Source organism: Leiobunum rupestre, chromosome 1, assembly GCF_980474605.1.
Source record: "Leiobunum rupestre chromosome 1, qqLeiRupe1.1.hap1, whole genome shotgun sequence".
NCBI classification, from domain to species: domain Eukaryota; kingdom Metazoa; phylum Arthropoda; class Arachnida; order Opiliones; family Sclerosomatidae; genus Leiobunum; species Leiobunum rupestre.
The window spans coordinates 46,265,243-46,278,525 of NC_143384.1; the positions used below are offsets into that span (position 1 = coordinate 46,265,243).

Genomic DNA, 13,283 nt, shown 5'->3' on the forward strand with positions numbered 1-13,283 from the left:
CCGCACGATGTTTTCTTCTTAATGGGAGATTTTAACCTACATGTTGACTGGTCGAATCCGTCCCTTTGTACAGCCCAGGAGCAAATTTTTTTCGATACTGTGTTTGGCCTTGGACTTCAACAGACGGTATAACAAATCCCACACGCGGAAATAACTTCCTTGACTTGGTTTTCATAAATGACGAACGTTTCCTCACTGAGATTCACACTAGAGAAAGCCTACCAGGTTTTGATCACTTTGCGGTTGCTGGAAGCCTGAACTTACCTCGGTATTTTGTTCAGAGAATTCATCGAACTATTCTCAATTACAAAGATCGGTCTAAAAATGATCTTGCAGGCACTTTGTACTACGCTCCTTGGGACATTGTATTTTCTTCAAGTGATATTGATGTGACTTGGGAACTTTGGCTTGATCTCTTTTGGGCATGAGTTAGGGACAATGTTCCGAGTATAACCATTCATGGAAAGAAGCGTCCGCCCTGGATTACGGCTGGTCTTGTTCACGCGAGCCACGTGAAGAATTCTCTTTTTAGGAAGGCCAAATGGTTGGGAAGAGATTTTGATTGGAAGAAGTATCGGGATTTTAACAACACTTTGAGAACTAAGACTAGAGGTGCATATGATATATTTGTGTCAAATTTGCATGATACCATTGCTACTTATCCTACGCGGTTTTGGAGTTTCGTCCGCTCAAAGTCCCAACTCCCTCCACCGTCTTCGTTTAAAGTAAAGAATGGGCAAATATCATGTCCTTTGGCCATAGCTAAGGCCTTTGGTGAATTCTTCTACCGAAGCTTTAGCACGTCAGACACTGCCTTAACTCTACCATCCGTTTTGACACCAGAAAAAAAGCCTTGAAACGTTTGAAGAATGGATCGGCCTGTGGGCCGGATGGTATTACATCCTAGGCTTCTTAAATTGATGTCTCCTGCCATAATTGCCCCGATGGTGAAAAATTTTAAGTTATCACTATCGATGTCTTCTCTGCCTTCTGGTTGGAAGCTTGCTAATGTTATGCCGGTCTTCAAAGGGTCGGGCAAGCGTAACGATCTTTCAAATTATCGACCTATATCACTCACGTCTGTCGTTGGAAAATTACTGGAATCGATTGATTACGAGAAGCTGAATAAGTTCTTGGAAGACAGTTCCTTAATACCTACCTCGCAGTATGGATTTCGAAGGGTCGCTCTTGCACGCACCAGCTTCTGAAGTCTTTCCACGAGTGGTCTTCCTTTCCCGATGAGCGTAACCCACCTGACATTCACGTGGTGTCGTTTGACTGGTCAAAAGCGTTGGCTCCGTTTGCCACAAGCGGCTTATTTTTAAACTTCAAAGAATCGGGATCACTGGTGAGGTATGGCTTTGAACCACTGGTTTTATGCCTGCATCTATCACATTCTTTCGTTTGATGTGCTTGCCAGTGCTGGACTATGCGTCTCCAGTTTGGAATCCTTATCTCAATAAGGATATTGCAGCACTGGAACGCGTACAGCGTAATTTCCCGAGTTACTACCTTAAGTAGTTCGGTCTTATTTGCCTGGTCATATTCCTTATAGCCAACACTTACGAAATCTTCACCTTGGCCACTCTCCGTTCGTAGAAGTGTTTCGGATATGGTCACACTCTTGAAAATTGTCAAGTCACCGACCTTTAATACAGATGACAAAATGACATTATGCACCCGGAAGACCTGCCCTACGTATAATCTAAAGTTTGCTAGATGCTTGGCTTTAGAAAATTCCTTCTTCTTCAGAAGTGCACGGATTTGGAATCTTTTGCCAGCTGACATCCGGTAGAATGCCACTTCTCTTTCAATTCAACATTTTCGGTCTTTGGTCTCGGAGTTCTTCTTTTCGGATTGGCTTCTTCAAAATTCTTAATTTATTTATTTATAATTTAATTTATATCTGGTATAATTTATATTGTGTATTTGTTTTTAAATTATTTATTTTAATTGTTTGTACTGTTTTGGTAACCACCCTGTATAGGCTTTGCCTCTGTGGTTGCCTGCAAACTTTGTGTTGTGAAATAAATATTATTATTTTTATTATTATTAATGATTTATATGGTCATTGCCGAGACAGACTATCATTAAGAAATGTATCATTAGGAGAATAGGAAGTGTCATACTTACAGTATTATGTTACTTATGGTATTACTCAGTATGTGAATATGTAGCTTTTTTATAACTTTGGTCGTCATTTTCCAAAATGGCGAATTTTTTACTCTTCTTTAAACGTGTGATAGAAGAGCGCTTCGTACTATTAGTAATAGATTTATTCACTTTAAGCACTTAAACAAAGTTACATAGAATGTTTATGGTGAACCAAAATAAAATAAAATAAATTAGCACAAGGTTGCCAGATAATCGGCAAGCGAAGCACCCGGGGGGAACGAGTTTAGAACTGATGCTGCGTTCCCTCTTTGAACCGCAATAGCAATTCTTTGCGTGATAAATTCCACCGATCGCGGCTCGCCGGTAACCTCACGAATTCGACGCCCGATTTAAACATCGCAATTTTACCAAATCTTTAATTGTAATATGTGGAAACAATATCGGTTTACCCGGTTTCAATGCATGTTTGACAGCTTTCGGTTTGCTGTATTACGCAAAGACGCAAAGGGGCGGACTTAGAGTTCCTGGATCAGGGGGCCCCGAAAGATCCCACGTCAATACGCTAGTTCAAAAAAAAAACATTAAGCTTATTTAAATTGAATAACAGTTTTACCCCATGCTTTTTCAAAATGAAAACAACCAATAACTTTGAAACTATATTGATTCTATTTTTCATATTTATAGTATAAACGAAATATGAAATACTCTTTCGAAAAACACTAAAAAACGAATTCGAGTAAGTCGAAATACGGTACCACGTAGCCTCTATTTCGTGAGGTAAAACCGTACCAAAACCTTGTAACCTTACATAACCAATCTCTTATCCACTCTCTGACTACGTGTCAGGCCGCTCAGCAGAGAGGTAGTAGCCCCACCCTTTTCCCAGCATTAAACAAATTTGAATAGTCGAACTATAATTTGGATAGTCTAGTGGTTTCTTTCTTTAAGTGGGTGCTATGGCATTATTTTTTTTTTGGTTTTAGTTACGTTGTGACTTGTCACGTATGGAAATCAGGAACATATGTAATTAAGTGCTTCGTCTTAGACGAGGGGTAAGACACTCTGTGAACTCGGTGTACACTGCCGTACCTTTGACAGTGCTAAATGGAACTCGCGAACTCTTGAAAATATGTACCTTTAACAGTGCTAAATACACGAACTCGGTGTACAGATTATATGAGACTGTCTTACCCCTCGGTCTTAGAGGGGTAGGGTGAAAAGTTAGGTTTTTGCCTAGTCAAATAGAAAAAGGTTGGTTTTTGGGCTCAAACAGAGTTTAAATAGAGCGGAGCATGCAGTGGTATAGCCAGATGGGTGGGCCAAGGGGCAAGTCCACCTTCCCCGAAACGTATGGCTTTTTTTTTGTTTTCCATTGTGTGCTCCCTCCGAAATGAAATCCTGGTTACGGTGCTGGGCTGGAATCAGGGAGAATGTCACTCAGAATTCAATTCCGCTATTTCGTTCTTGAGTATCGGAATTCTTTTTTGGCATTTGGCTTCCGCAAAATCCTGAATTTCTTATGTTAAATTTAATTTTTTTATAAATTTGGTTTTATCTATTCAAACCTTTTTTGTAGAGCTTTCAAATCTTTAATCTAATTTTTAATGGAATCTAACCACCACGTATAGGCCTCTGTGGTTGCCTGCAGAGTTTTATTTTGCGAAATATTATTATTATTAAATCAACAAACCTTTCTAGCTTGAATATTTTTTAGATATAGACGCGTCATCAGTCATGATATTTTAAAATTACTGTGCAATAACACATTAATTGGTATAAACTAGATAGTAACAAATTTGCAAATAGCATTTTTTTGAATGAAGGTCTATTAATTAATTAAGCAAAAACGTATTAAATGGTTTTTCCAAATGAATTTCAATGATTTTCTCGAAATGGACTTTCGGTCCTTGATGCGTTTTCGCTAATTAAGGCAGTGGTGACGTCCCTATACTGAAAACGTCAAAGGGTACAAAATAATACGTAACGCCAGAAGAAAATAGGGGGAAGTACGCTTCTAGTCAGCTTTGGAAAGGCGTCACTTTTCACGAATTTTCGCGCCAAAACGGTTTGGCGGGAAATCGCGGATGAATACATCGTTTAAAAAGTCATTTTTCTTAAATTGAACAATTGTAACATATTGCCCTTCTCATTCTCTGCTATTTGAGCTAAGGCGTATTTGCTTTCGTCGATTATAGCCGTGATGAATCAAAACAAAAGTAGGACTACTTTTTCAGTTAGGTTTATTATGCGTAAAAAGGCGTTTTCGTGGGTCACACGACGACTTCTACGGCTCAAAGCTACAGATACGTACTTCCCCTATTTTCTTCTGGTAACGCAAGTAAAATTTTTATAATCATATTGTGAGGATAAAAAATATATGAGAAAATAACAATGTTCTAAATTATTATTTGAAAAAATGGTCAAATCTTTTTTCATGGAAATTTAAATGACTGATTAAAAGAGATTACTGTGATTAAAAAACAATGAAACTGGAGAAGATCACACGGTATAAATTTATTATTCGGAGACGTTTCGAGCCGTGACCCTTTATCAATCCATTGTTTTAAGCCTATTAATATAAATTTAAAAAACACGAGATTTTAAAGCATGTCGCGTGAGGCGCATGTGTGACAAAAAAAAGAAAGAACGTGAAACAAAACAGATACCAAATGGAATAAATACTACAATAAAAATATAATTTTAAACATTATGTAGACCCCAGTTAGTTATTTCTGAACAGCCTCTATCTAAATTTAATAAATATGCTTCTAAGAATTTTCCCAAATATGCTTCGCAATACCATTTGTCAAATCACAGTTCTTTATACAAATTTTATGTTCTTTAATTCTATCGGTAATTGAACGTTTGGTTTCTCCAATGTATACATTAGAACAGGAGCAGGGAATTTCATAAATTACACCTCGTAAATTTTCTTCGGAAATTTTTGGTTTTAATTTTGAAAGTTGTTTTCCTAATGTGATGGTGGTTTTCGAAGCTAGGTTTATACCAAATGGTTTTAAAATACGTTTTAATTTTTCCGTCGTGTTCTTCATGTATGGGAGAACCAATGTTTTTAATTTTTTAGAATCAAATGGTTTTAAATTTTGAACTATATTTTGGTTCAGAATAGAAGTCACCAAATTTTTAGGATAGTCCGAGCTTGTTCATTGATTAGTTATAATTTGTTTATCTAAAATGGGATAATCAGATATTTTCTCAATGTGGCTTTTTAGACCCTTTATCACTGATGTTTTCACCTGGTGAGGATGATTGGAATTGAAATTTAGAAACGTTTTTGAATGAGTTGGTTTATGGTACATCGTGAAACATAAGCCATTTTGTTTTTTCTCAATATTTATATCTAAAAACGATAATCAACCAGAGTTTTCTAATTCTAAAGTAAATTTAATTTTCGAATTAATATGATTAATAGATTGGTGAAAAGCGTCTAAATTTTGTCTATTGCCTGACAACACAAAGAAAATATCGTTCATAAAACGTCTTCCAAATTCTCAACAAATAAATTGGCATTGATCGGGGATGTTTATCGGGGTGATTATTAGATTGAGTTGATATGGGACACAGGGCCGTGCAGACGGGGAAAAGTGGGAGGGAGGGGGTGGGGCAAAATCCGCATTGTCCCGTTGAAAAGGGCCCATGAGGGACTGTTAGGGGGCCCTAAAGATGAAGGTGCCCACGGGAAAAGTTCAAAGGGGGGGGGGGGTGCAAATCGAAGCCCCACGAAAGCTCGGCACGGCCCTGATGTGACCAGATTTAATCTTAAATTACAAATAATCATTTATGATAATAATTTTCAAGTATAGGTAATTTATCAGTTGAACTCGGGTGGTGTTATTTCACCAGTACATATTTACATAAGTTTATAATATTTTACATAAGTCTGTCACTTCCTATGTTTTACATGCAAAACTTTTACTGAGAGCTAGATACGAGAGACTTTATAATGGACTTCGGTGACGTTTTGCGTCTACTCGTTATCGTGTCTAGCGGGGCGATTTTCGTACCATGATGACGTCACTCTGTAATTAGCTCTTACGAGACGTTAGTAAAATATTTTCCAAAGTTATATACTTATTGAAAAATATTATAGACGTATGATATTTATAATACCTGAGTTTCAAATATATAACTAGATATAGCCATAGGTGCCATAACTACAATTAGTAAGACACTTTCTATTGCTTTAATTCTAATTTCCTTACAGAACCTTTTTGCGACAAAGATACTCTCTTGAAGTTACCGTCCTTGGTGAATAATTTTCTTTAAGAATATAATCCTAATATCGGAGAGCCCGTTCTGGAGTCGTGAGGAACTTTGCCTCTGTTTTTAAGCCCGCGTGCGAATCACGCGTGCCAAAAAAACATATTTGGGCTCATGCCGCCGAATTTTATTTTTTATTTTATCAATTAAGTGTAATATTCCGCCGATCTATCGGAAACCAGATATTTTGGCTTAGGCGGAAGTCTCGCGTGTTTTAGACACTAGGGGGCTCTGTGCTGATAAAACATCTGGATTGCGCAATAGCTATGAAAATCAGTTCCGTTGTAAATCTCGTTAATTGTCATACTTACTGCTATTATGTTACTTATGATATGGCCTATTGAATCTTTCCATTATTTCCGTTAATTATCGTCCTTTTTTCATCATTTATTTGAAATCAACACGCTTTCTCCTATTCAATTCCGCAAGAGAGCTTTACAACGAAAACAAACTTCACCATTGAGTTGAGAATAATAATTAGCATTTCCGTACCCAAAAAACTACTATTCGAAGTTATGGGATTTCGAAGTTATGGGAATTCGAAGTTATGGGAATTCGAAGTTATGGGAATGCGAAGTTATGGGAATTTTGTATTCGGGGTTTTGGTTCGAAGATATGAGAATTCTACGTAATGGGAATTCTGAGTTATGGGAATTCTGAGTTATGGGAATTCGGCGATATGGGAATTTATGGGAATTTTGTATTCGGAGTTGTGATTTCCGAAATTATGAGTCGTTCCCGTTATAACGGTGGCGGGAAAATTATGAAACACAGTACGATGGTCATTACTCAAGGACTTCAATTCGTCCATGTTAAGACAGTAAAGGTTTTTTTTACGTACTCATTGTCTTATTTCTGTATTGATTCATTGTGTCTTTAATTATTCCAATCATGAAATCGTCTGGTTGGTTAACTGCCCCTAAAAGAAAGAACTGCCAAGTAATATAATAATTTTATTTCCCTGTGTATAAAGGAATCAAAGTATTTAATTAACTCTGAACAATATACTGCTTTTGAAATATGAAACAATTTTAAATTACTTATACTGACAAAATCCAGTTTGATAAACTGAAAACTGGGTGCTCAGTGTAGCAGCCGGTGTTTTTTTTAACAACGTGTGGGTGTATTATTATCTTTGTAGCAATACAGTATTCTTGTATGCTTGAAGGGGAAAATTTTACACTGCCTCTGCTCATCAGTAATTTATTTCCCCACAGCAACAACCTTTTTCTAATTTGCACATTTAGTTTTTAGGAGAATAGGTAACTCCTCCAAACTTATAAAACCAAATCGTGTCATTTAACAACCCATGAAAATTTTAAATTTACCAAAATTGAGTACTCTTCTGACCAAATTGAAATTAAAAGTGTAGGCCTTTTTTTTCAAAGTATCAAAATCTTTTCAGAATTTGAATAGAAAATTTCACTTTTTACAAATACATTACCGATCAATTTACCTTATTTTCACTGAAATTGAAAAAGCTATGAAATGAGTAATGTTAACCTCCACAAAAATTAATGACACTACACATAGTTTTCATGTTTTTATATATGATTATCTTTGATGTAATCATACATGAAAAATACCCAGCCTTTAACCATTTCAAGAATATCTAGTTGCTTTTAATTGTTTTACTAGTTTTTAAGACTTACAAAGTGTGTTTAAAATTTATGAAGAATGATAATAATTTCGAACCATAAACCATATTTCTGTCTTAACAAAATTTTTAAATATATTTTCCACAGAAACGTTCTGTTCCAGCTGGCCAAGTGCTCTTTCCAAAATTACGTTATAGCTCACAAAATTGCCAGCAAAAGACTATTCAAGATTACTTCACAAATGGTAATAACTGCAAATTGGTCATTTTATTTTTAGAATCCTCTTTTTCTAAGCTAATATTTCAGAATTTCAATAATGATAAAGCAAAGCAAATGTTTCAAAAATCAGTAATAACCAGTTAGTGTTAACCCTTTTGATTAAAGCTTCAAAGTTTACTAGCAAAAATGGACCCTAAAAAAATATTCTAGTGTACCAAAAAATTATTTAAAACAAATCCAAGCTGCTCAAATGGTTTTCTCACCTTTATCTATCTGAGATGGCACAAAAATCTATTTTCAATGTCTCTGGATATCTTTAAACGAATTATATTAACTCGTTTATTAAGCTTGGATGAGTGTTGATGACAATTAGGAAAAATTTTAACCACCACATCAAAATCTAATTGATTTTGGGTACTAGCTCTTTAAATTAAGAAAAATGAAGCTTGGAAATTAAACACTCGATAGAGGTAGAATGTATTGGAAAACGAGCTAGAGAATAAAACCATTTAGCTACAAGTACAATCATAATCAGGAATGAAATACTTAATAAAATATTGAAAATAATATTAGCTCAAGGTAACTTTGGCATCATAATTTTCAGGACACATTTTGTAAATTTTGTGCAAATATTGGTATGATGTTAGAGTTACATACAACCGGTAAAGGTCATAATAGTCATAAACTGTTTTGTTTTCTATTTACCATGCCAAAAATGTCAAAAATAATTAGGCTGGAAGTAACATGAACACCATGGTTTTACTAATATACTTTTCAAATTTTGATAAAAATTTAGGAGCTCAAAGTAGCTTAAGCTTGGGTACAAATGAAAAAAACAAAGATCTGTTAACTACAGATGTAAAAGAAAATTTTAAGATTGTTGAACCTAACCCTGGCCTACTAGAGGAAACAGATAAGGATGCAAACAACTTGGAAGCCAGTATTAAAGTAAAAGGAGAAATAAGTCAACAAGCAGTGGAATTTAATGATTTGTTTATAAGCAAATTTGAGCCCAAGAAACTACAGGCATTTCATGAGTCGTCACAATTTTCACAATCATTTGCTCATGATGTTATTAAGTTTTTGGATCTCCCAGTGAAAGACAGAGAACATGCAAAGACCTGCGGCACTTCAGATGCATTACATTCAGCAGAGAGAGTTGTGGTTGGACCTGATCCGAAATTTTCTTGCCATGAGCCTTCAGACCATTTAACGTTGTGTACTCAAGAACCAATTTTATTTGAGCCTATAACACTTGAAGGTACAGAACTTGACTTGAGTCAATGTTCCTCAGAAGACTCGCCTACCCTACACAAACAAGTGCCAACTAATTTAGTGAACATTTCAAGGGACAATAAGGAATTAAATATATGTCAAAGTTCTTCAGACTTATTAACTTTAGACACTCAAGAGTTGATTAGGTTTGAACCTCTTTCAATTGTGGGTACTGAACTTGACTTAGATAATTCGCCTTTTCATAAATAAGTTAATGATAGTTTAAAAAATGTTTATTAATCATTGTTAAGTTTTAGTCAGCCACCAGTTTTAATAAAGTGTACATAGTGTAATATTTGTTCTTCTATTAAAAAGTAAATAGTGTAAAATCTTTGGTTCTTCTATTAAAAACTAGCTGCTCATAAGCTCATAACATTTGTTGTTCTACTATCTTAAGTGCCCCCTTATTAGCCCAAGCATTCAACCTGGGGAGACAATCTTAGGTACTACAACTAAAGATTAGGACTACACAAATCTGTGATTTTTCTTTAGACAGATCAGACTGAAACGATAAAATGTTGTGTATCCCATTGAGCTATAGAGGGATGTGGCAGATAATTTATTTTATATTGAGATGCTGCAGTGTTGGGGTAAAAAAAACTACCGCAGCTTTTATATAGGTTTAAACTTGGTTTTATTTTAAATACTGTTGAGGTACTATCGTTTCAAGTGCAATTAATTAAAATTAATTTTAGATACTGTAAATGCTTTTTAATTGTATGTACCCATTAACCAACAATTTAATTTAAGTAGGAAAAAGAACAAAAATTAACTGCATAAATTTAAATAGACACAAATATTTCGTTTTTATTTTCTGTTGAAGGCAGAATTAGATTTAAAAAAATAATTTGCTCCAAGGTCAGTGCTGCAGCAAATGGAATTGGCAGTAAATTTAAAATAAATTTTTTGAAATAAAAATGAGTTAGGTAAGAAGAGTTGAAAACTATCCTTTTTTATTATAATTCACCATTCACCGGCAGACTATTATAATATATTTTATAAATATTTATGTACTCCCCTAAACATTTGAAAGAAATATTTTTGAGATATTCTCTCTGGGTTTTACCAGCGCCTCCACTCTCTTTCACCTAGGAGCAACAAACACAAGGAGAACGCAGCTAGCCTTTAAACACGCTAACGAAGGGTTGTGTACGTATTTCATTGGACGAGTGGGGGGGAAGACAATTTCCGAATTTTCCCCTTCCGACGGCAGCAGGCGCTAAAGCGTCTAGCCAATGAAAACGTACACAAGAAAATCCACAACTTTTGACGGGTTGCGTTCTCCTTGTGTCGGGTGTTGTGTTTGTTGCTCCTAGCTTTCACAGACATTGCTACCTAAGGTGCAATGGATCAGAGATGCTGGAATTTCCCCACACTGGACATGTGACCTCCCTTTGTCCGTCTTGTAACAGAGATTTAACAGAGTTGAGTGAATTGTTACCAACGTCAAGATGCCTTAAAAAGTGATCCTGTTGTGAGTTTTTGGATGCTATGTGTGTGGTGGACGACCAACCATCTGTATATATTTATATTTAGTTGGTTTTCACCTGACCAGTTCTGTTCAATTAACTTGTTTTTCCATTAATTTTTCCACCTTAATATTTAATCAAAGAAAACTTATGTAATGTAACCATTTATTCCAATGTAACACTTTTGAATACGCTAATCACATATTGTCAAAATTCCCCTAGATAATGCGCATTATTTTAATCTGGTTTAATCTTTAGGGAAAGCTTGTTAAATCTTGCTATGCCTAAAATAGCCCCTAAAATATAGCTCAGAAACATGTTTCTCATTGGTAAAGTGTTCTCCAAGTGGGAATTGAGAGGATTTGGAGTAGGCCAAAGAATAACAGTATATGGTGGCTGCTGACCATATTGCCACTAATGCTAAACCTCTGGGTTTGGTTGAAACAAGTGTAGCCGTTCTGGGCTCTAGGAGGGTGGGAAACATGCCTTCAGAGGCCTTAGACCTAACTACACAATAATAATAAGAGACTAATAACTGTTAGTCATCCCACCAAGGGAAAGGAATGCAACGTTGCAGCCACTGGGGGAAATACTTTAATTAACTAGGAGGATAGCTGGGAGTTAACCACTCCTGTTTTTTTCATCCCTGTATACTGTTCTGCTGCTCTGCTCACCACCAGTTTTCTCCTTTAATAATAACACCACACTGGTGCCCTTCAAAGTTAGGTCAATTAAGATAAGGGCCTGGCCATTTGGTGTACTAAACAATATGGCTGCCACTGATAATGTTAGCTACACTAGGGATTATAAACTAAATATTTTATATAAATAATCACAAGTAACTAGAGTACTATACTACAAAGTTCATGTCTCAAAGAAAAATAAAACTTCAAAGCATGTCTTGCCAAGTGAACCCACTTTATAAATGTGAGGAGGGGGTTTGAAGGTCCCATTTTTTGGTTTTTTGCTTATATCTCTTAAACTATGCGCCCTAGCGACATGACCACTCTATACAATGAACGCTGATTAAATTTGCTACAGCTTTCAATTTGTCGTTTTTTGATATCTTGTATAGTTTTCAAGATATCCGCTCTTGAAAGTCTGTAATTTTGGCGAAAAACATTTTTGCCTCACATTTTTTGTTATTTTTGACCGGATAACCCTTCAACGATGCACCCAAAAAATAAATGCCAGCCATAGGGCTGTAGAGCATTAAATTCACTTCAATAATATATATTACTTTACTATTTTATCTATTTTCGTTAGACATCCCGTTTTCAAATCGTTAGCGCCCAAAAATGTTGGTAGGACTGGAAAATCACCATATTGTTTTGATATGTTTCGACGCCATATAATCTATAACTATAAGTCTTAAAGTTTGTCCTTTTATTTATTTATTTGTATGTCATGTTCCTAAAAACTAGAACGGTTAGCTCTAGCGGTTTGAAATTTTAACTCAATGTTCAGGGCCTGATTTCCAACTAAACGCGCCTAATACCAAATACCTGACACTGTTATTAATCTAATTCAATTCAACTCACAGTTCAATTTTATTTTACTCGACTTTGGACTTCCACCCCTTTGCTTCCCTAAGTTCTTTAGTTCCTTGTGCCCGTCCGGACCTTTTAACTTTTAGTGTGAAATTCGTAGAAGGGGAGTTAGTGTGAAAGAAAGGGACTTCGTAGAAAGGGAGGTTTAGTTGGGATTTTTAAGTACAGGACGCATTGCGTTTTTGCTACAGCGTTTACCTTTCTTACCTACAAATCAGATCTAATTCATTAAAGCTAGTAAATAATGAAATGATACATCATTGGACAGTAAATAATCTAATTTTTAATTAATTTAAGTTATTTTTAGCTGTTTTATTGAAGATTTATTGTATCTTACATAAATAATAGTCGGCGATCACTACGATAACGCGTCTCATAAATTTAATAGACCTGTAGCAAATGTAATCGGCTTGCATTTTGTAAAAGTGGTCATGTCGCATAGTGTCCGAGATATAAGCGAAAAACCGAAAAATGGGACCTTCAAACCCCCTCCTCCCACCCGGCTTTAGGGCTACGAACGGGGACTTTTGATATGTTCACCTCCTAACTAGTCCAAACAAAGTTACGAAGTCAAAAATTGTGTTCCCAACATTTCCCTCTATACCTTTTCGTTGCCTGGACTAATAACTGTATGAACTATACATAAATTAAATATTTTTTATCTTGGATGAATAAAGTTTATTTTGATTAAGAGAATTTTTTTAGTAGAAATAAAACTAATGATTTATTTCATACTTACAATGTTAGTTACTTTTCCAAATCAGAAAAGGGAAAGA

General features: G+C 35.4%; 1 protein-coding gene across 2 annotated transcripts; it reads left to right on the forward strand.

Annotated features, from left to right (window-relative positions):
• Positions 1-7,193: 7,193 nt before the first annotated feature.
• On the forward strand, positions 7,194-9,765 carry LOC149963087 (uncharacterized). Of its 2 annotated transcripts, none has more exons than XM_090170460.1 (3): positions 7,194-7,335; positions 8,142-8,238; positions 9,070-9,765. In XM_090170460.1, exons 1-3 carry the CDS (start codon positions 7,288-7,290, stop codon positions 9,696-9,698), a joined length of 774 nt encoding a protein of 257 aa, XP_090026586.1. In that variant the 5' UTR covers positions 7,194-7,287; the 3' UTR covers positions 9,699-9,765. The 2 variants fall into 2 exon arrangements, with proteins under 2 accessions (XP_090026586.1, XP_090026585.1); XM_090170459.1 differs by having other exon boundaries at positions 7,195-7,335; positions 9,010-9,763.
• The last annotated feature ends 3,518 nt before the right edge of the window (positions 9,766-13,283 follow it).